The sequence below is a fragment of the Sceloporus undulatus genome, chromosome 5 (genome assembly GCF_019175285.1).
Source record: "Sceloporus undulatus isolate JIND9_A2432 ecotype Alabama chromosome 5, SceUnd_v1.1, whole genome shotgun sequence".
NCBI lineage: Eukaryota > Metazoa > Chordata > Lepidosauria > Squamata > Phrynosomatidae > Sceloporus > Sceloporus undulatus.
Genome location: NC_056526.1, coordinates 80,450,564 through 80,474,281, shown reverse-complemented (window position 1 = coordinate 80,474,281; position 23,718 = coordinate 80,450,564). Strand labels below are relative to the sequence as shown.

The 23,718-nt window shown below is 39.7% G+C and overlaps 1 protein-coding gene and 1 long non-coding RNA gene across 2 annotated transcripts in view; one reads left to right on the top strand and one right to left on the bottom strand.

Annotated features, from left to right (window-relative positions):
• The window catches only part of LOC121931290, a 34,379-nt gene extending 25,829 nt beyond the window's left edge, over window positions 1–8,550 (top strand). Inside the window, exons 2-3 of the long non-coding RNA XR_006104109.1 lie at window positions 6,656–6,715; window positions 8,385–8,550. This is a non-coding gene — a long non-coding RNA (uncharacterized LOC121931290). The remainder of the gene's footprint in view (window positions 1–6,655; window positions 6,716–8,384) is intronic.
• Window positions 1–23,235, bottom strand: part of CERK (ceramide kinase) — a 43,648-nt gene extending 20,413 nt beyond the window's left edge. Inside the window, exons 1-5 of the mRNA XM_042468870.1 lie at window positions 22,905–23,235; window positions 7,695–7,808; window positions 5,445–5,567; window positions 3,052–3,177; window positions 916–979 (exon numbers count right to left, since the gene is read on the bottom strand). Of these exons, the coding sequence (XP_042324804.1) occupies window positions 916–979; window positions 3,052–3,177; window positions 5,445–5,567; window positions 7,695–7,808; window positions 22,905–23,073 (596 nt within the window). The 5' untranslated portion in view covers window positions 23,074–23,235. The remainder of the gene's footprint in view (window positions 1–915; window positions 980–3,051; window positions 3,178–5,444; window positions 5,568–7,694; window positions 7,809–22,904) is intronic.
• Window positions 23,236–23,718: the final 483 nt, after the last annotated feature.

Here is a 23,718-nt window from a genome sequence, read left to right as displayed (position 1 = left end):
ATGCAAATGTTTCCTTACACAGTTGACAGGCATTGTACAATTTTACTTCATATTTTATTGGCTGGGAGGGGCTTTTAATTCATTAAGCAATAATCAAGCCATCACTGTTCCTCACAAACCTACCAAAACAATCTGAAAGCAATGGCAGCACACATTCAAATAGCTCACTATGCAATCCAGCTGAAATAAATACTTATTTGATCCAGTTGTGTTCACTTTTGGTAAGTGTGTCAAAAATTAAGTCCCATCTTTACTCTAATGCTCAAATCATAATCTTGTTTCTGCTTGGTTGGTTTTGTTTCTATTTTCTTTGCTTGCCCATTCATTACATTTCTAGCCCACCCGTCTTCCAAAGAGTTCAAGGTGAGGAAATATATGGATCACCTTCTCATCTCCTTGCAATCATCCTGTGAAGTAGGTGTGGGCAGGAAATTGTGGCTGTTCATTTTTTTATTTTTTATTTATTTAGGTATTTATATCCCGCCCTTCAGCCCTAATGGCTCTCAGGGCGGCTTACAATTATTATTTTTAATCAGACAGTTCCCTGCCCTCAGGCTTACAATCTAAAAGTAGTCACACATGGGCTGCTCTTATGGGAATGAACACCCTCTTTTATATACAGTGCGCCCATGCTAACTGCAGACTTGCCATCTGTGGATCTGAGCTTCTATGGATGGCAAGCCCCAGCTTTTTAAATGGGTGTGCATGTGTACCATTGGGGGAAAATGGATTTGATTTAATACCTTTTAATAATCAAAACTAAAAAAAAAAATTGGATTTGAGCATCCGTGTTTTTTGCTATTCACGGGGGGGGGGGGTCCAGATAGCAAGGGACTACTGTAATAAAAATAGAGCACTTGTGGTCTATGTGTTCTCTCTGAAAGAAATTAATTCAAGAAAGAGAGAAAAACTTACCCATCATATTTATCTAGATTGACTTCTAATAAATTATCCTTAGCATGATTGGCATGTTCAGTAACTATAAGAAGGTAAGAAAATGAAGACAGAATTTAGTTAAGACACTAAAATAAATACCAGAGAAATAGAATTATTTTTTCTTGTTCATGATTATTTTGATTCTTGTTGCTTTTCTTCACAAGTTGAATACCGCGCAAGTACCCAAGGCCCAGAAGGCGTCACAAGAAACCAGCAATAAATGTCAGGTGGTAGCAGACTGAAAAATCAATAGCTCAAGTTGAATTGTGTCAGATCACACTGCAGTTCTGCATTCTTGTGTAAGATGTTCAATACAGATATGCTTCATAGACTCACAAAGTTGGAAGAGACCACAAGGGCCACCCCCCCAGTGACATGGTCTTAATCTACTGTTTATAAGTTTGTATTCATGTACAGTGTTACCCCGGGATACGAATGCGCCGCCTTACGAAATTTCCGGGTTACGAAAAAATCCAATTGAAAAAAACTGTTCTGGGTTACGAAGGTTATTTCGGGTTACGAAAGAAATTTTGGTGCTTTTCGGCGCTTTTTCGCACCAAATCGCGGCTTTTCCCCATTAGCGCCTATGGGTTTTCGGCTTGCGAAAGCCTTTCGGGTTACGAAAGCGGCGGCGGAACGAATTATTTTTGTAACCCGGGGTAACACTGTATTTAGTATAAAGTGTGTGTGTGTGTGTGTGTGTGTGTGTGTGTGTGTGTGTGTGTGAAGAATATACATTAACTGACTACTTGAAAGGTCCGAGGAGCTACTTCAAAATATAGGTGTCCACGGAAAGGGGGAAGCTAGATTTCAAGCAGCGCTGCTTAATCTTCCAGTCTTCCAGGCAGACTGAATGGGAAATCTAAGTGAAAGGCCATGTCTGTATTATAGAGATGGAAAATGTGTGGCCCTTCAGGTGTTACTGAACTACAACTCTCTGAAATCTTCTTGACCTTCACACTGCTAATTATGGCTAGTAGGAATGGCATGAGGCCAGAATGTTCCCCATCCTTGCTCTGTTATGGTTTCTGAGCAGCACTGTAGATGGAAGCATGTCCCTTCCAGAAAACTGACAGCATCAGGTTGGCCACAAGTAACTGGCCCTCAGGAGATATCTGCCTCTTTTTTCTTTACAACAGACAATAACAGAGTTTTAAACAATCCAATAAGCACTCTTTAAATTTAAGGGCCACCATGTAGTACATTTAGACACTCTTAAGAGTACTGTAACCAATAGGCTCCAATATGCCCAAGCTCACGCCAGACTGGCCATCATGCCTATGAGAGACAAGCCAAAATATTTCTCCATGAGAAGGAACACACTAGGTTTACTTATATTTACAGTAGACCCAGTGAAGTGAAATGGGATTTAGATGGCTTGGGTCCAGCTTACTTGCAGGATCACCTTCTCCCATATAATCTTCCTTGCACACTTAGGTCCTCTAGCAAAAACTTACTGCAGCCAGCGAGAACTAGGTTGCCTGTGGTTATTCAGAGTACTTTCTTTTCTGCTGCCCCCAAATTATGGAACAGCCTGCCGGAGGAGATCCAACATATGACCAGTCTTGAATGCTTTAAAAAGGCAATCAAGATGTATCTCTTCTGGCAGGCCTTCCCAGATTAACATCCTAGTAATTTTTTAATTATTTCCATCAAGCATCCACTACTGTCTAGAGCTGCCTCTGCCTTGTTTTAACAAATGTTTAATATTTAATTATATTTTATTGTGGATGGGTAGGTATGGGAGGATTGGGATATAATGATGATAACTGTTTTATTGTGTTTTAAAGGTGTTTTCTTATTGTTGGCTGCCTGATCTGCTTGGAGAGGTGGGATACTATTATTATTATTATTATTATTATTATTATTATTATTATTATATTACCATGGGTCTTTTTTGATTTCAAATATCTTACTCTCCATCTTTATACAGTGTTTCCACATTTCACAGAAACAAAACATCTGGTCATCACTAACCACCAACATTTTGATAGAGCAAAATAATAAAGCTGAGTTCAAAGCAATTCTTTCTAAAGCACACACAGTATAAAGGTTACTTTAAATACACTGTCTGCCATACAAAATTTTAAAAGTGAATCATTCCACACAACTCACCTATGACATCAGTGGTGATGGAAGCCAGACTAAAGAGGGGAGCTACTTTTTGTTCGTATATCTTTTCTCCTTGTTTCTTTCCACCATAGGGATTAATATATACAAGCAAGTGCTTTGGTCTAGAGGCTGCCAAAGTGAAAAAGGGTACAAAGTTAGCTAAAAGTTTATAACATTTATTTACTTCCTATACATATAAATATTAACATGATCAGAATAATAACATGGCCATTACAAATGATGCCAGTGAGCCGAAACTATTTTTAAACAACTACTTTAATGGATTAAAAACTGCTATTATGAGTACCAAATATTTCCCACAAACTGGGGTTAAATCCTCTTGTTTTTCAGTTTAGGGCCAATTCCAACTTTATGGCTTGTGTTTCTTACCAATACCTTTTGAAATGAATTTCCTTCTTTATTTCAACTAACTCTTTCCAAAAAACCCTTAGTTTCTAATCTAGTCCAGCCCAACTCTAAAACCCATTTTCTCTCCTAAGATTCAGACTCTGGTGTATTCTTGCTGCTTTTTTGGGGTCATTGTCTTCAGTTTAGTATTCATGGCCTATTTTGATCTCAGTTCATTGTTCCCTGTTCTGATCTTTGTGTCTCTGTAGTTACTGACTACTCTGGTAACTTTATTTTTCCTCTAACTTAGCGTATATCCCAGGGTACTGAACTTTACAGAAAGGGTCAAATGTCCTACTTAGTAAAAGGATCAGCTGAAGCAGACAGCATGTACTAACATTTCCCCAGAATCCTGTTGCAGAGCAGAGTGAGGAAAAAAATAATAAAATATTTGAATGATCCTCTGAAATGTACCTTTGTTCCTTTTAAAAAGTACTTATCAGATCCATTAATTGCAGTCATAGAAACCATAAGCACTCATAGGTTCTGTCTTTTAAACCAGATAACTGAAATTGTATGATAAAACTCTGCAAAATTAAAAATTAACTTCTTTAAAAGCAGTTTAGCTTTCACTGTTTTAGTGAATGCTTCCTGCATTCCTGGTGGAAGGGGAGATGTGAGCAGTACCATATGATAGCAAAAGGCTTCCATATAAGTACAAAAATACATATAGGTAATATCCAAAATATCATTGTACACAAATGGGATTAATTCCACCACCCTCAGATAGAGTGTCTCATCTAATGTGATAACCTATGGATCTTTGGCCTAAGAGACTTGGTAGATAGTATTCATCTAAATGAACTTTTGAATAAATTTTGATGTGACCTGTTGGCTTTAAATAACCTAAAGATGCCCCTACACCTTCTTAGGGTTCCTGTACTAATTCCTGGATTCTCTGATTTAAATAGTATTTTCTTGTATTAAAACAGTATAGGAGGTGTGTGCATGTGTGTTGAACACAGCAAACGCACACTCTTCACATCTCTTGGTGGGAGCTTTTGGGTGCCTCAAAAACAGACTTGGGAGCACACAGAGGCTACTTTTTGACCACCCCTTATTTAATCACACTCAGTACTCAGTTCAATAAAGCGAGAGCTAGGGTATCCTGAATAGCTGAGGAGTAAATGAAAAGAGCAGATAGGAAAACTGTGGCTTCTGTATTGTTAATTGAAAGCAAGGCAAGGCCTGACAGATGATGAAATTTTGCATAGAAGCCTTTCCCTCTGTTTTCTTCAACTTACATAAAAATAAAAATGGAATTTAGCCTTAGTGTTACTTTTAGTGCATTACAAATGGTCTTGTAGCAATTGTTTCTGCTTATGCCTTCTCTATTATCAAAAATGTTTTGAGAACATGTTCCAGAGATTCTGACATGTAGTTTGGTTTTCCTAGCCTAGAGTTTGAAGAAAAACCTATGTAAAGTATGCTGTTTGTAAAAGATGTGTTTTCCTTTTTACTGGAACTATTATACTGTACAGACTTGTGGAGGAAAAAAATGGAATGCATTTCTAAAATAAACAAGTTCTCTTTCTGGAAAGGAATTTCCTATTCAGGAGCTGCTTCTTGTACCAAAGGGAAGCCCATCACCCTTTTATTAAACCTCTTCATTGTTAACCTTTTCCTGCTATCAAGACAAATCCTTATGTTACTTCATTAATGCAGATGACTCTTAAGAATTGTATTTGCCACAGTGGGAAGACTGGAGACAGAAAATATTCTCTCACACTTTCTAGTAAAGTGCATGCCAGTCAGTGTAGAAGTGACTGAGTATGCTTACTTTAGAGAAATGCTACCAGGACTGAGCCATGCAGTTCCCTCTATCTTGCAATTTATACACTCTACTACATATAGGCAGAAGCAGTGTAAGAGCCTTGCTGCTCTTGGCTGGTAAGCCACATGGCGTTTGAGTTCACCTGCCTGCTCCCCATTGCTTTTCTGCCCAAGAAAAGTAAGCAGAGAGACCAGTTTCTTCTTCTAGATCTTACTCTGTAAATCAAGTAATTCCTTTAGTGCAAGTATCCACCGATTACAAAGATGTTCGTCAATGCACCAGAATGTTACATCGTTGCACTGCCAGCAGTGATTTTGTGCCCTCTTCACATGGTACACTATATTAAAACAAAAAGAATACACATGAGAGAGTCAGAGTTTGCTTAACAAAAATTTTTCAGACATACTGTGAAATTAACTCTCAATGGTACTTTACATTTACATAAAGTTTGGCACTGTTTGAAGAACTCCTCATACATTAACTCAATAACATGTCCTCTCAGAAAAAATCACATTGAATTCATAGAGGCTTTCTCCCATGTCAGTGGATATAGATTGCAGACTAAACCTTCTATCACTCCTAGAGAGCAGATCAGCATTGCTGTCTCCATAGAGCAGATGGAGGCCTGAAGCAATGACAAATAAGATGATGATTGCCTAGTGCTGCAGTTCACAGCAAGATTTGACATCCTAGTTAGTAGGCTCCCAGCTGCTACAGTGTTTCTGGGAGGTTTGGGGACCAAGTTAAGAATGGGGTTTCCAAATTAAAATTTGATATTATTAAGCTGACTCAGGTTTTATGAGTGTTAGATTTTCCATAACTGGAAAAACTTTCAAAATGTACACTGGTGACTTCAACTACAATGGTCAATTATCATTAAAAAGCATGCAATCCACATAAAATCATACCTGCATGTTACAATGTATATGAAGCCCCTACAATGTTCATTTGATACATCACTGTTGTAAAGGGTAAAACTATACTTATTCACAATTAATTTTAAAAAGAAAAAGATTAAAATGTTTTCTTTTTGCCTCAGACAGACATTGCTTACCAAATTGAAAATGTTATATTCTTAAATCAAATCTTTCTTTCTATTTCTCTGGATAAGAGGGATAATTTGTTGTTAGGAAAGCCATTTATAGAAAATATACATACATATATTTTAAAGTGCAGATAAAACAAAGAAGGCAGTCTGAACAATTTAATGGGTCAAATATGTTAGCGATTTACTCATCCTCTTAGTTTTCAAAAAGCCATTCCAGCATTTAAGCCATCAGTAAACCCAGCAAAGCATATAACTATGCCCTCAATTTATATTATTATTATTATTATTATTGTTGTTGTTGTTGTTGTTGTTGTTGATATTTTTTTAAAAAATACTTAAGTATGAAACAAACACGTTGTGTCTCTCTGTTTCTTTAGGATGACTATTATGTTCAATGAAAATGCAGTGCTTAAACATTTGACACTGGGAGTCAAAAGGTAAGATATAAAATATTAAAAACAATAAATTTCCCTTAAAGTACTATGTGAAAGTCTATTTTGCAAAAAGAGGGGCAGAAGGGGATGTTCTGGCAGCAGTGAGTCTATGATGCCATGCCTTCTGCAGTGGAAATAGTCTTTTAGGTGGAAGGTGAAGGGATGCTGTGGAAGGAAGGACAAAGGAACCTCTGGTCCCCAAAGCCTAACAGATGGAGATAACCATTTATCAAGTAGGCATTAACTCCAGTGGCCATATAATCTCTGCATGTGGGTCATCTGCATGGTCTTTACCATATATTGTACTTTATCAGAAATCCAGGAAAAAGGAAAAGTGATAAGATTCTCCTCGTCCCTTGTAATGTTAATATTAAAGCACATATATAGTATGTATAGCAATTACTTACTGTTTTCACCCACTCTATAGAAAGAAGCACCCTGATTTCATAACTAGACAATTTTCTTTTTATTCCATCTCACACATATTCCAATGAAAAATGTGACAGAAACAACAAAATGAAGTAAAAGAGAAATTTCAAATCTATGTTTTCACTTGCTGCATTCAAATATAGTGATAAGCTACGGCTTATTATTGCAGGGGGAAAATATGTGAACGTTTTGTTTGCACACACACCCTTCCTCTTTCAGTGTGACCACAAGGAATAGACTTGAAGTGTCTGCTTCCATTTTTAACTACTGTAACTACAGTTTAGCATGAAAAGTAACTGTACTGTTTGTCTGGGTTCAAATGTAATGTCAAGCCACGGTGGGTCAGAAACTACCCTCTTACTCAAGGTAACACTAAAGAAGGAGAGGGAGTGTGATGATTGTGTAAGCTGTGGCTTCTTCTTATAACATTAAACCATAGCTTAGTATTACATTCAAACATGGCCACATGCCCTGCATTGTACACATGAAAGGATCACCACATCTTTATAAGTAATTGAAATAGTTTGTAAAAATGATGGTGGTATAGTATTACCTGTGAATGCATGTGGTTTTGACATTTTTTGCCATTTCGCTGTTTTAGATTGTTTCTTATCAATTTCTGTTTCCTCGACAGCAATGATTTCAGATGTGGGCACAGCACAACTTTCTGCAAAAACACATCACCATTGTGAAAAAGAGACATATATAGTATAACAGTTCTTTTGCTTCTAACTTTGGGATGGCCAGCTTCTAAGAGTCCAGTCATCATTCTTCCCCTTTCCTGGACCTTGGTTAACTTCCCTGACAAAAAAATTATGCCCAAAGTACATCATATTCCTATACTGTGGGGTAGAATTTGCCATTTAAATGTTGCCTTCCTACATTTTAAGTCAGTAGAAGCCTTTTCTTAGAAGATGAACAGGATGAATTTTGTTGGAAAATGAGTTGGTCAGGGATCCTGGGGCCAAATGTGGTCTACAGGCCACTCTCTGTCCATCCCTGCTTTAATATAAAAGAAAATGTGAATAAGAAGGTAGTTTATTTTAAGAAGCAAATTTTAGGAAACTTTATCAAAACACATTAATATTTTAAAGTAGGTTGTCTCCTGTATCTTGTACATTCGGAATAATATTTCCAGAGGGCTCTGAAAAGATACATTTTAAAAAGCTGCTTAGCATCATCATAATAAAGACAACCATAAATGAAAATATGATGCTAACTCCTTCTCCCTTTCCCCATAAAGGATTTACCATCAATGCCAGATGAAGAAGTCAGCGATCTTCAAAAGTTAATGTGATGCATTTTGTCCTTTTTGTTGGCTCTATAAAGGTATCATCATGATGCATATTTTGGATTTTGTTGTATTTTGCTCTGTGGCCAATGTTTTCCCATATTTAAAACTTTTTATTTATTTATTTAGGATTCTGTATATAGCCACAGACAGTGGTGCCATTCAAAGTAATTAATAACTGGTTCCTGTCCCCAGCTCTCACTTGTGGCTCTGAGGGAATTAGTTTTTCCCTCCCTGTGACTCTCATCTCTCTGTCCTCCCCGTCTGCACTTGTTTCTTCCTCCCACTTCTTTTCACGACTCCTGGCTCCCCTTTTAACCTCTCCATGCCTTTTAACAATTTTAACAACCACTGGCTGAATGATACCACTGGCTGCTAGAAAAGGAGACTCATAACCTAAAGGGAGCTAACTGACTGGGACTAACTTTGAAGTTTTTATTTTCAGAATCAAGTAAAGTAATCTGAAACTGACTTTAATTGGCAGATTACGAATCTGAATTACCGTAATCTCCACTACTGATGTGGAGGAAGTCTACCAAGGTTCACTGTACGCTGTCTTCAAAGTGGTTTTGGCCTCAAAAGGACACAGATAAACTCAGATCTCAAAGATCTGCTAAAGGAGAAGGAAATTTTATTGCATTTAGTTTATTGCTTTTGTTTCAACACCTTTTAAAGCCAATAAGGGTTATGGCCTCTATTTGCAGTGACCTTCCCTCAAGACCATCTTAAACATCTTAAGCAAAAACTAAGTTCCCGCTAAATGATTTTTACTATCTGTGCCTGATGAAGAAACCATTGAAAGCTAACCAGTGAAAGCTAACATGATGGTTATTTTAGGAATTTTTGCTGTAGATGCTTTGTCACAATGAGAGTCAATTGAAGTTTAGGGATGAGTGGTCAAACAGCAGTATAATAGCAAATGATTTATGATTTATGGACAGCAAATGATTTATGAGGGGATTCACAACTGATTTATGGCTCTTACAACTGATTTATGGCCCTGTCATGAATGACTTATGACCAATGTTATGGCTAATTTATGACCGTCATTATGATTGATTTATGGCCAGATTATGATTGATTTATGATCAGTTTAGTTTGATTGCTGTATAACTGTTAGGCTAATTGATGTAATGCCCCTTTCATAAGGATAAGCGTAGAATGTATGTTATTTTATGTTAATGGTTCTGACCTTGTAAGTATCACCCCCATAAAAGCATATACATATTGGCAAATTTTAACTTATGAAACAATGTACAGCTCCCTCAGTAATATACAATATAGCTACCCTTACCCTGTCCTATGTGAGACTATTAGCTTTTCCATCTCAGTATCCTCTAATCCAGTGGTTCCCAACCTTCCTAATGCCGCGACCCTTTAATACAGTTCCTCATGTTGTGGTGACCCAAAACCATGAAATTATTTTCGTTGCTATTTCATAACTGTAATTAAATAGGTGTTTTCCAATGGTCTTAGGCGACCCCCATGAAAGGGTCATTTGACCCCCAAAGGGGTCCCGACCCACAGGTTGGGAACCACTGCTCTAATCTAACTATGTGATGGCCTTTCAAAACAAGAAGATCTAGCTTTAAGTCCTTCATTGAAGCAAGTACTCCTCCTTCTCTTCCTTCTCCTCAAGGACAATGACAATAAAGGAGATTTTTGTAGAAGCAGCTGAGAATTGTAGTCTGTAGCATGCATGTTTGAAGGATCTAGAGATATTTGTGGTTTTTGAACTTTCATAGGGGTCCTGTGCCCCTAACCCTCACGAATGTAGACAGCTCACTATACTAATGTGTATGTGTGCATGTACATATGATAAAAGATCATCAAATAACGCTGATCAAAGAAAGCCAAACAGCAGTCATAAGTAAGAATTTGTCACATTTGATAATGATCCATTAAAAATAACTTCCAGTGCAAGCCTATACACAGCTATGCAGAAATTATTCACTTGTGTGTAATAGATTTTAGTAAAAAGTATGTGGGTGTGAAAGGGAAGTCTTATCAATGTGGTAAACTTCCACTGATTGGAGAAGTTCTTTTGTAGGACTACAACTCCAGGATGCTCCAACCAGGCAAGGCTGTTGTGAGTTATGATCCAAAAGAACCATTTTTCCATGCTCTGTTCCCATGTATCACACTAAGAGCTTGGGGAGTGCATAGAAAAAAAAGAGACGAAAGGTAGCAAGTTATTCAGTACTGTTTATACCCCCTGACTAAAGCTAGCCTTAGGTTTTTAGTACTACTGGCAAAGAGAAAAAACATGCACAAATATCTGTAAAAACATTCACATAATATAATCTTTATATGATCAAGGGTGGAAACATTTTGTTTATCCACTGCAGAGGGAAAGTTTATTACTACTAAATTAATAATTATGCCAAGATTAAAATTATGCTGTGGCAAAAATGAAAATCGGCAAGAATACGATTGTTGTATTTTAAGAACTCATTTGGACATGGGTTTCATCAAAGAAATGGGGAAGATGTAAACAGCGGATATCTATTGAATAAGAACAACTCTTTCTGCTTCGGCAAATAAATCTTGGAATATGAATTTGCTTTTTATTATCAGCAGAATATAGTACAAAACAAGTAGCATGGCAATCAAAGGCAGAAGTTTTCAAGGAGAAAAAAATGCATTTAGCTACACTCCATTTATTTATTTCGAAACTGACAATGAAGTACAGACACACAGAGAAGTTCTATTCCACAAAGCTCAGATCTCATTAGCATGGAGAACAACCAGTATATTACGCCTGAGAAAAAGCTCTGTTTGATCCATGAATGATTAATTTAAAGACTCTACGGTGCATTACTTTCCAAGAAAGAAAGAAAAAACCCTTTGTTCCCACACAGCCTATGTTAACATACTTTTCCATTACAGAAAATAATAGTGCTGGGTAAAGTGAGTGACAGTCCAGAAGCCTAATCTGTAGGTGGCAATCAGGAACTCTTCTCTTCTTCCCTCACTGAGAGCTTTGAAAAGTTATCTTTTGGGCAATGAATCCCAGAATCTTCAAACCAATATGGTTACAGCCAATGCTGGAGGGGATTCTGGGAGTTATAGTCTAAAAAGTAATTCCTCTCCCAAGTTCTGCCTAAATCTTGCTCTCCACCAATCAGCAGTATTAGTCACAACACATATTACAGCAGCTGTAGAGTTTTCAAATTGCTCCATGTGGTGCATATCACATGAAACAACTTGTTGCATCACCACAAAACCATTTGAAGCAGCTTCTGCAAGGGGAACCTCTATTCTGAAAAAGCAAAGACAGCCCCCGCTGACCTCTCTTCCTCTTATACAATGCAACTTTCTTTCCAGCTGCTTGCTATGAGAACAGCAACTTCTGATTGTATTACTGCTGCTCATTATAATATTTGTCTAATATTAAATTGGTTGTCTGAGTAATCTTGCTTTTCATTGTCTCATCATTGGGATTTCAAGGTAAAAGACATTTGAGAATAGTTTATCATCCCCTTCTTTAAGCAGTATTCCTTCAGAATTAGCTAAGGTGCCACTGCTGTTCTCTGAGAAATCATCTGTCAGTGCTGGATCTAGATAAGATCCTCAAGTGTAAAGATATATCAATAGATAAGTCAGACTCTTCCTTTCCATAGTATGTATGATTTCTATATATGGGTGTGAAATCTATACACTGAAGAAAGATGACAGGAAGAAAATTGATGCATTTGAAATGTTGTGCTAGAGGAACACCACGGACTGCCAAAAATGACAAAATGAACTATGGTGGAGGCTAGGCCTGAATTCTTCCTAGAAGCCATGATGACTAAGCTGAAACTGTTGTATTTTGGACAGATGAGATTATGTGACTTACTGGAAAAGACAATAATCTTGGGAAAGAGGAGGACAGTAAGAAAAGAGGAAGACTGCATTACAAGTCAATGGATTCAGTCAAGAAGCATGCTCTGAGTTCGCAGGGCAGTTAATATGATCCAGTTCTTCTGGTGGTTGTAAATATCATGAGTAAACCATTACTTCTGGCGACCCTTTAGCTGAGACTCCAAAAAAAAAAAACCTGCCTCAACCATCTGCTCAGGTCCAGCAACCCAGCCTTGTGGCTCGTTGAGGAGTCCAACCTTCTAGATGGCCTGTTCCTCCTCTTTCCCCACCCTCCAAGTGTCCTCAAAAATGGCTTGGCATGCCATCTCTGGGATGTGTGGCATAGGTTCGACACCATGGATCTAGCTTGTGGTCTTCCTCTACCTTTCCTACCATTATTGTCTTTTCAAGTGATACATGCTTTCTCATGATGTAGTCAAAGTATTACAGTCTCGCTTTAGTCATCCTGGCTTCTAGGTTCAGGCTTGATCTGTTCTAGAACCCATTGGTTTGTCTTCTTGGCCATCCACAGCATCTTTAGTCTACTTTTCTACCACCGCATCTCAAAGTGTTTATTTTCTTTCTATTGGCTTTCTTCACTGTCCAGCTCTCACATCTGTATATGGTGATGGGGAATACAATGGTTTGAACTCTTCAAACTTTAGTGCTCAGTTATATATCTTTACACTTTAGGATCTTGTCTACTTCTTTCATAGCTGCCCTTCCCATTCCTAGTCTTCATCTGACTTGTTGACTGCAGTCTCCATTCTAATCAATATTTGATCCAAGGTATGGGAACTCTTTGACTATTAGAAGTCTGTTATTCATAAGGTTGCTGTAAGTCATACTTAACTTCACAACAAATAACAACACAATCTTCTTTTTCCTTTTGTGTTGTATCTTTTTATAGTGAGAGCATTAAGCTTAATGATTAAGATATATGATGTGTATGGCAGTATCCCAAAGTTGCGACTGCATTGGTTTTTAGTACAAGAGTTATAGCTAATTGTGAGAGGTCTGGTTCCTTCATATTATCTTCTTAGCTCGTGTGTGTGTGTGTGTGTGTGTGTGTGTGTACAGGACATCGCCATTTTGAGGCCCTCGTCACATGCTAGGGGTGAGGCACGTATGGGCGGTGCGCCCTTGGCCAACCCCTAGTACATGGCGAGGATGCCGCAAAGGCCAGTCTGCAATGGGCCATAGAAGTCTGAATTGGGGAGGAAATGCTAAATTGGGGAGGAAATGTTATTATAGGGCAACACATGAAAACAAAGAGAGGAAATGATTCAGCACAACTGAAAAGAGTGAGTCTAGAAAAATAACTCAGGGAACTATGTTTTCCAACAACAGCAAACTGTTTTCCAGCCCCTCTGTCTGTGAGATCAGAGAAAAGGGATGGGGATACCTGTGGCCTTCCAGATACAACTCCTCTCATCCCTGATCACTGGTCACTGGGAAAGCAGGCAATTGGAGTTCAAAAATATTGAGAGGACCAAATTTTCTTCACTTCTGCTGCAGAACAAACTGAATTCAAAATATATGAATTCACAATCGACAAATTAGTTCCAGCCATTTTTCTGCACCAAGGGGCTCCTATACCATGGAGACAAGAGTGAACCTGTGAAGCTGCGCACTGAGCAGAAAGGTAACAAAGGCATCCAAACTGCTTTAACTTTGGTGTGGATTCCTAATGAGCACAAACCATGATTTCACATCTAGTCCTTTAGGAATGAGCTGATCAAGTTACTACATTTCTCTTCCTTCTCCTGGCAAGGCTGCAAAGAAAGGATTCAATATCTCTGCCCAGTTCATAAAATGCTGAATTTAGCACTTAGCCAATATCTCACAATGTCACAGTCTAACTTGGATAGGTTTCCCTATCTAGGAACACTTAAACCCCTAGTAGTGCCACACAGGTTAATAGCAGCCATTGTCTCTACTCACCAACAAATCAACCAACTCATATCCAAGGGCAATGGCTTGCTTGCCCGGAAGATGCACTGAAGTATCACTGTGGCTTCATCCACACTGCTGAAATAAGCCAGTTTGACACCATTTTAACTGCCATGGCTCAGAACTAAGGAATTCTGAGAGCTGTTGTTTTGTGAAACATTTAGCCACAACAAACTACATATCCCAGAATTCCATAGCACTGAGGCATGGCAATTAAATTGGTGTCAACCTGGATTATTTCTGCAGTGTGGATGCAGCCCTAAAGCCATTTCCCTAACTTTATTTATAGAAACTTTTATCTAAGGAAGGACTTTGCTTTTCTAGGCGATTACATTATCATCATGTTTCAAAATACCTCAGTAACACACCATTTAAAATCCCATGGCCTAAAAATATGAAGAGGAATATGTTCTAAGTACCCACTGGACTTTACTGTGACCCCACCCAAGTACATCAACTACATCCACATTTCTGAAAATAGTATCAATCAAAAAATTAAAAGATGTACATATTTCACAGACTAGTAGTTTTGTATCAAGCATGGACCTGAGCAACAAGAAGCAAAACTACAGCATCTTTTCTTAGGACTAAATCATAGAATTGTAGCATTGGAAGAGACCCCAAGGGCCATCCAGTCCAACAACCTGCCATGCAAGAATACACAAAGTATTCCCAACAGATGGCCATCCAGACTGTATTTAAAAACCTCAAAAGAAGGAGACACCAGCATTTTCCGAGGGCGCGTGTTCCACTGTCGGATAGCTCTTGCTGTTGGGAAGTTCTACCTAATGTTGAGGTGGATTCTTTTTTCTTGTAGTTTAAATATATTGCTCCGGGCCTTATTCCCTGGAGCAGCAGTAAACAAGCTTGTTCCACCTTGAATATGACACCCTTTCAAATATTTAAACACGGCTATCATGTCATCTCTTAACTTTCCTTTCCCCAGGCTAAATATACCTAGCTCCCTAGTCTGCTGTGGCTCAGTTTATTGTGGGGCTAATTACGATTCTCCAAGATGGACAGATAATACACTGGAGAACATTTGAAGTGAATCTGACATGCAGAAAACCAAGCAACCAGCCAAAAAGGAAAACAAAATCCCTTAAATACAGGCCAGAATGTTGGCACTCTATACTAGCATAATGGCCCATTTTGTTTGCATATGCATTTTTATCCAGGCTGTGAACCAAGCAAGGCAGATTTATCACTGGCATCAGGAGAAGGCGCATGTATCCTCTGAGCAGCCTGTGTCTCCAATCCCTGGTGACTGAGCACATCCTCAAAACTAAAAGTTATCCGGAAAGAGGGTCACTTTTTCTAGGATATGTCCTACATTTCAGCCTTCTGTCCGGGAGGATTTCCAAAATGTCCTCCATTTTGAGCATGGCAAAGACACATGAATTTATATTTCTGAGTACTTTTAGTTGTAATTTTGCAATGTCCTACATTTTGCGGTGCCTTGTCCTCCTCTGCGGTTAAGACATCACCCTGTCTGGAAAGGCTGGTTTGGAAAATCCCTTTTTCTGTGGATTCTGGCCTGTATTTGAAGGAGGGGATTTTATTTTAATGTTAGCTTTTTGTCAGAAGAACATCATTTTCACCTCAAATATGGACATGCTTGCTGGCAGAAGGGGTCTGGGAGTTGTAATTCAAGAAAGTAACTTTTCTAACTACTGGGTAGAATTGTGCCACTAACACCTCTATGGCTGACATGACTATAAGAAGTATCTTTTCTTATTTAGTAGGTGATTAGCATGTGATCTATCTGTTTAGCGTACTAGGGCTGCTGCCACACTGCAGAAATAAAGCAGTTTGGCACTACTTTAACTGCTCTGACTGAATGACTGTAGAATTCTAGGATTTGTAGTTTTGTGAGATATTTAGCCTTCTCTATCAGAGTGCTTTGGTGCCCCTTCAACCTACAAATCCCAGGATTCTGTAGTGTGGAGCCATGCCAGTTGAAGTGGTTTCAAACAGCATTATTTCTACAGTGTAGATGTACTTTGCGCCTTATCAGAAATGCTTGCGAACAAAAGTGTTTGGGATTTTTTTTTAATTTTTGCATATACATAATGAGGTATCTTGGAGATGGGACCCAAGTCTAAACATGAAATCTATTTATGTTTTATATACTCCTAATATTCATAGCCAGAAGGTCATTTTATATACAGTACAATATTTTAAATAACTTTGTGCCTGAAACAAAGTTTTTGTACGTTGAACCATAAGAAAGTAAAGTTATAACTACATCAGCCACCCATGTGGACAGTTTTGGATTTTGGAGTATTTTGGATTTCTGGATAAGAGATACCCAACCTGTACAGAAAGCGGTTGAGAGCAGAAGAGAAAGGAAAAATAACACAGAATAACCTAGTGTCCTTCTTAAAGACATTATGATTCAAAGAGCTATCAAGTCTTTCAAGAGATGTCACATAGTTTTAATATCTCTGTTCTGACAGTTGTTATTTTAAGTATGCTAACATTTAAACTTCAGCACCCCATACAAATTAAAACATCTCCTCCTCCCCAGTGAAGGGTTTGTGGGCGTTAATCCAAATGAGAGCCAGTTTTAAAAATACCATACTTTTATGGCGATGAGTCAGACTATAAAAACATAATTATGAAGGTTCAATCTTCAGCTGCTTTTTAAAGGTATGAAGACTCTGGGGAATCCTCAACCTCAACTGAGTTTATACATGGTCCTAGACTGGTTTGACCAGAAACTAGCTCACTGATTTCAATGGGGCTTAGATAAAGGTAAATATGTTTAGATTTGGAGCTCTAAGGTTGAAAAGCTGCTGGCTAACCAGTTCTGCACCTTAATTCAATGTACTAAATTATGGAAACAGTGGACTACAGAGCATTTTCATATACAAGGTGCTTTCATTTGGAAAAACTGCCTGAAATTCTAGTAGCTTTAATGGGATGGACATAACCACCTATAAAGAAGCTAATTTATTCTGCACATTTCTGTCATCAACATCAACAGTGCTACCAGAAATAAGAAGAAACCTCAGAATTGAAGAGATGAGTGTAGTAGAAGGAACCCGTGACTTGTTACAGCCCTCTGAATCTCCATCTCCATCAGGTGGAAGATGGATCAGAACTGATCATTCTTTAAAACCATTCAGTGACTCGCTATAGTAGTTTATAATAACTAAAATAATAAAATGACAGTAAAACATTAGAATTATTTGATTAGTTACAATGATTGATTGATTGATTGATTGTCTTTTCTTCAATGAACCTAAGGTGGTATACTTGGTTCTTTTCCTGTCAGCAACATCTTGTCTCTGGGGGAATATATGAACCTGGATTTCTCTAGAATTCAAAGATACAGTATAGGCGTGTTAGTCTGAAGAATCAGTATGTAGAGAAATCTTGTAGCAACTTTGAGACTAATTGAAAGAATCAAATTGGCAGCATGAGATTTCGTAGACTCCAGTCTACTTCGCAAAGCATCTGAGAAAGTAGACTGCAGTCTACAAAAGCTCATGCTGCCAATTTTTTTTCTGTCAGTTAGTCTCAAAGGTGCTACAAGATCTCTCTACATACTAGATTTCTCAAGTCCAACATTCTAAGCACACTACACTGTTTTTCACAAATGGAAAACAGTGCAGCGATATTACAATAAAATAGGAAAAGGATTTCTGAATTCCAAAGGCAAACTGAATAAAAATGATATTACTTGTCTGTGAAGAGTCAAGCAGAAGACGTTGGAAAGAAGCTTGCAAAGAAATGGAAAGCAGGAGTGGATACCTTATGTGAGTTAGGAGACCAGATTATCCACCTTGAACTTATAGGGCTACATCGGGCAAATTCATCGCCATGGTGGCAAAATCAATCAATCAATCAATCAACAACAAAACCTTAGGTTCTCTTCCTTTGCTTCAAAACAATATGTATCCAGTGCATGTTCCTCATTTCCCAGGAGTGCATCCAGAAGTGCTCTCAACCGTGAAAACAAAGTACATGAATCCCATGCAGCTTGTCTCCAATGAAAACAACATAAAGGTACTGTATTCCCCATTGACAAGGTTGTTAAGTCATATCCGATCACAGGGGGCAGTGCACATCTCAGTTTCTAAGCCGAAGAGCCAGCATTGTCAGAGACTACTCTGTGATCATGTGGCCAGCATGGTTGCACAGAAGGCTGTTTACCTTCCCACCGAAGTGGTATCTATTTATCTACTTGCATTTGCATGCTTTCGAACTGCTAGGTTGGCAGAAGCTGGGACTAGTGATGGGAGCTCACCCCCATCATGTGGCATCTGGGCCTTGAACTGCCAACCTGCTGATCTTGCATTCAACAGAGTCAGTGTCTTAACCATTTGAGCCACCGTATCCCTTAATTTTCTATTTTCATTCCAATGAAAATAGAATTCTAAGTGGGTTTCTAAGAGTGTTTTGGGCTTCTACTTCTTGTTAGAAAGAAATCAAGGAAAATAATTTTCCACCATGGCAAATTCAGCAGTATTTTATGTGTTTATGAGTATGCAAAGAAATGTACAAGTATACTTCAGTAAATGAAGTAGGTGTGTTCCTAGTCATTATTTCTTTACCAGAACACTTGGTACCAGACAGAAAAATAACATGGAACAAATAGGGATAGGTTCCTGTGCCACAAAAAAAGATGAGCTGTTTAATAGTTTTCAACATACACACACATTGCCTTCAACATTAACAATATGCACATGTGAAATGAAAGAACTGGTCAAAAGACTGCCTCAGGCCTCAGCTAATATTTTGTGCTAAGAAAGAAACTGAGAATACAGGTAACTGTAATACATGGAAGAAGTCCCCATCCCATAATTCCATGTCTGAAACATGACACCTGCACACTAAGTCTCTTCTGAAGCAGTCTAAGGCTGGGATCAGTTTTATATAATATAGGCTCCATACAGACAGGCCAAAAAAAAGCTGCTTTGGGTCACTGTGGAGGTATGCTGTTTCAATGATGTGTCCTAAGGACTGGAGCGCAGCTTTGGCACAGCTTCCAGACTCTCAGAACGCATGCATCATTTAAACAGCATACCTCCAAAGTGACCCAAAGCAGCTTTTTTTTGGTTTGTCTGTATGGGACCATAAATTTTCAGGGAAGACTATGAGTGAAGAGTATAGTAGAACTTGGTAAGGCCTCAAAAGTACATTTTAAATGACAATACAGTACTTAGTCCTATTTAGATTGAGGTGGCGAATGGTTGGCTCTCCAGATCACTTGCACTATAACTCTCTACCATGGCCAAAGGTAAAGGATTGAGGGGTTGTAATCCAAAATGCAGGGGTGAGGGGAAGCTTCTCTAGCGCTACGTTTGCTACTTTTCAAGTCAAGTCTTTAGTCCAGTGATGGTGAACCTTTTAGAGGCTGAGTGCCCAAATTGCAACCCAAAACCCACTTATTTATTGCAAAGTGCCATGTCCCTCTGGCTTTCTAGTAACAAACTCTGGCAAACTCTGTACTGGGCCGATGGCACATGTGCCCACAGCAAGTGCTCTGAGTGCCACCTCTGGCACGCGTGCCATAGGTTCGCCATCACTGCTTTAGTCAGTCATTGCTCTTGTGTGCCTTCCAAGTTGTTGGGGTTTTCTTGGCAAGATTTAATAATAATAATAATAATAATAATAATAATAATAATAAGTTTTATTTATAAACTGCTTTTCCACAGTGATCAAAGCGGTGTAGATAGAAATTGCAATAACAAAATACAACAAAAAAAGATTTGTTCAGAGGAGGCTTGCCTTCCTGAGGCTGAGAGCCTGTGACCTGTCCAAGGCCATCCAGGGGATTTCATAGCCAAGTGGGGAATTGAATCCTGGTCTCCAGAGTCATAGTCCAAAGTTCAAACCAGTACATTACATTGGCTATCTACTAACTACTACATAAAACATCTCAGAGGGCCTGAACAGACAGGCCAAAATAAAGCTGCTTTAAATCACTTTGGAGGTATGCTGCTTAAATGACATATACGTCTTAAGAAGCCAGAAGCTGCGTCAAAGCTACACTCCAGTCTTTAAGATGGAGCATGGCTTTGGCATGGCTTCCGGCCTCTTAGGATTCATGCATCATTTAAACAGTATACCTCCAAAGTAACCCAAAGCAGCATTATTTTGGCCTGTCTGTTCAAGCCCAGAGTCTACATAACAGCAGTCCTAATTGCTCAGAGCAGGAGTAATCAGCAGTTGTTGTTTTAGCTGGGGCTACATCATAGTCACAGATCAACAGATATAAAACACAAGTATCTGTGCTTATCAAATACTGTAGTTCTTGGTGGCGATACTTGGGAAAAACCTGATTCATAAACATATACTCCTATGCACTAGCAATTATAGATACACTACAATCACCAGGAAGCAATTACTGTAATGTTTTCCGGGAATCCCTGCTACTATAAGTACAACGTGGGGTTTAAACAGCTCATCCATATGAGTACATAGCAGGAAATATCAGTATATGTGTTGGAAGTACAGTCCCTCAAAAAAACCTCAGGCAGAAAGAGGCGCTTTTTTATTAATGAAGTGATAGTTAATAATAATAATAATAATAATAATAATAATTCTTTCTGAAACATCTGTTGAGCTTTTGTAAAACAAGAATGATGATTCACTGCTGAAGACTGGCATAATCATCATAAAACTTTTATTAGCCATTGTTCAAATACCTTACTAGTAGCTGCGATGAGAGAAACCTACACATATAAGTGGTAAACGTGTAGTTAACATGCTTCTTTTTATTTCTTCTAACACTATTCATGCTTTGCATTTTCTTTCTTTTAAAAAAAATACAAATATAAGTAACCCGAGGAGGGAGAAACTAAACACTGGCTGCATCCAGACTGGAGAAATAACTTGGTTTGGCAGCGCTTTCGGTCTTTCTGGTTCAAGGCTATGAAATGCTCCGCTCTGGGCCCCACAACAAACTCCAACTCCCAGAATTGCATAGCCTTGAACCAGAAAGACCGAAAGCGCTGCCAAACTGGCTTATCTCTCCAGTGTAGATGCAACCCCTATGGCTTTTCTAATAGGCTTTGGAGCTACTGTCAGGCTCATAAGCTTGTAAAGCAGCTTTCAGGACGATGGCAACCGATCTTATAGAAGTCTGGTCTCCCACACTGAGAACCAACGAAGAGTATTTCGCTGCATGCCAGACAAGCCAAGTTTAATAGACAGACCGCAATATTGACAAAACACCGCTGAGAAGGAAATGAAGGTGGTTTCCACTCCCGCAAGAGAAAGGCCCTGAGAAAGAAAGACTTGGGAGAAAACAAGATGATGTCCCAGCCGCTTCATAAAAATCACACAGATAGATAGAAAGATAGGCCACAGAAGAGTGGTGGGCATTGTGCACTTGTCCAGCAGACAAGAGGTCTTTGTGTTAGTGGAGAGTTTCAACAACTTCTCTCTCAGTCTCACACAGAGGAGGCATAATGACAACATTTCTCAGCCGGCTCTGTTAACAGCTGACAGGGAGTTACTCTGTAAGACGGGAAGGCCTTCATTTGTCTGTCCTCTTGGCTTCAAAACACACTGCAGAAACAATCCAGTTTGAGACCGCTTTAACTGCCCTGGCTCAGTGCTAGGGAATTCTGGGAACTGTAGTTTTGTGAGGCATTTAGCCTTTTCTGTCAGAGAGCTCTGGTGCCACAATAAACTACAATTACCAGGACTCATTAGCACTGAGCCAAGGCAATGAAAGCAGTCTCCAAACTGGATTATTTCTGCAGTGTGTTTTGGACCTCAGACTGTTTCGAAGCCCTTGGGAACAGGGTGACCAGACGTCCTCCTTTTCCAGGACATGTCCTACTACATTTCAACCTTCTGTCATTTCAAAATGCTCTCTATTTTGGACATGGCTGAGAAGCATGAATCTAGACTTCTGTGAGTGTTTTGAGGTTTTATTTGTTCACGTCCTCCTTTCCCCCCCTTCAGAGTCTTCCATTCTGCAGTGCCTTGTCCTCCTTTGTGTTGAGGACACCTGGGGCCAAAGCTGCTTTTTCTGAAGGCCACCATTCTGCTGCCAGAAGTCCTAACCTCAAAGGAGGACAAAGCACTGCAAAATGGAGGCCATTCAAGAACAAAGGAGGCCTTGGACAAACACAAGCTAAAGAGAGATCCCTGCTGCGTAGTGATGCTCCAAATGGAGGACATTTGGGCATTCCTCCTCGATGGGAAGGTTGAGATGTCATGGAAAAAGGAGGACACCTGGTCAGCCTGCCCTGGACAGAAATGGAGGACACTTGGGCATTCCTCCTGGACAGGAAAGATGTAATGGAAGGCGTGTCCTGGAAAAAAGGAGGATGTCTGGAGAGAAATGGAGGGCAACTGGGCCTTCCTCCCGGATGACAAGGTTGTAATGGAGGACGTGTCCTGGGAAAAGGAGGATGCCTGGTCAGTCTGCCCTGGACAGAAATGGAGGACATTCGGGCATTCTTCCTGGACAGGAAGGTTGAAATGTCCTGGATAAAGGAGGCCACCTGGAGAGAAATGGAGGACATTTGGGCAGGAAGGTGGCCCTGTTTTGAAGGAACTCACTCTGCTTCCAATAAAAGTCCTGCCTGAATTGAATAGAAATAGGCCTCCTCAAAACCAGGGGCGACCTTTTCCTTTGAAAGGGGAGAATGCACTCTGCCCATGCCCAGAGGCACTCTCTCCTCCCATCCCTTCCTCGCCGCTCACCTCTCCTTCCCCTCCGCGGCCGTGGCTCTGGGTCCCGCCAGGCCAAGACCCCCCGCTCTGGGTCGAGGGTGACCTCCCGGACGCGCTGCCCCAGCACCAGCGAGGAGGAGAGCCGGGTCCGCCGGCCAGCAGCAGGACCAAGAGGAGGAGAAGGGGACCGCTCGCCCATGGCCCCGGCGCTCACTGGGCCCTCCTCCTCCGCGTCCTCCGCGTCCTCTTCCCGGGAGACATGGCTGGCTGGCAGGAAGGAGGAGGAGGAGGAGGATGGCCCGATGCCTCTTTCTGCTGCTGCTGCTGCTGCGCTTTATTAGAGTCTGTTATCCTTCAGAATTTGCTGGGCGCCAGGGAGCATGCGCGAAAGAGAGGGATGCCCGCGCATGCGCAGTTGTCGCCTGTGAAGCCACCGCCGCCCACAACCAGGAGGCCTCCTTTGCCAGGACTTGGCTAGTTCACCTTGGAGCACCTTTGAGAGACTAAATTTGGCAGCATGAGCTTTCCTAGACTTCAGTCTACTTCCTTAGATGCATTTGGATATGATGATGATGATGATGATGATGATGTAGAGAGATCTTGTAGCACCTTTGACACTCTCTGAAAGAAAGGTGTTGGTACCATGAGCTTTCCTAGGCTACAGTCTACTTCCTCAGATGCATTTAGTGGAGTGGAAATCAGGGGCGGACATATTTATAGATATAGATACATATCCCATTTCTGTGTGTTACTTCATTTCTATACATAAAGGATTTTGAATTTGAAATGACGTCCTCAAATACCAATGGCATGTACGGTAAATGTTGGTCCCTGATTTCCACTC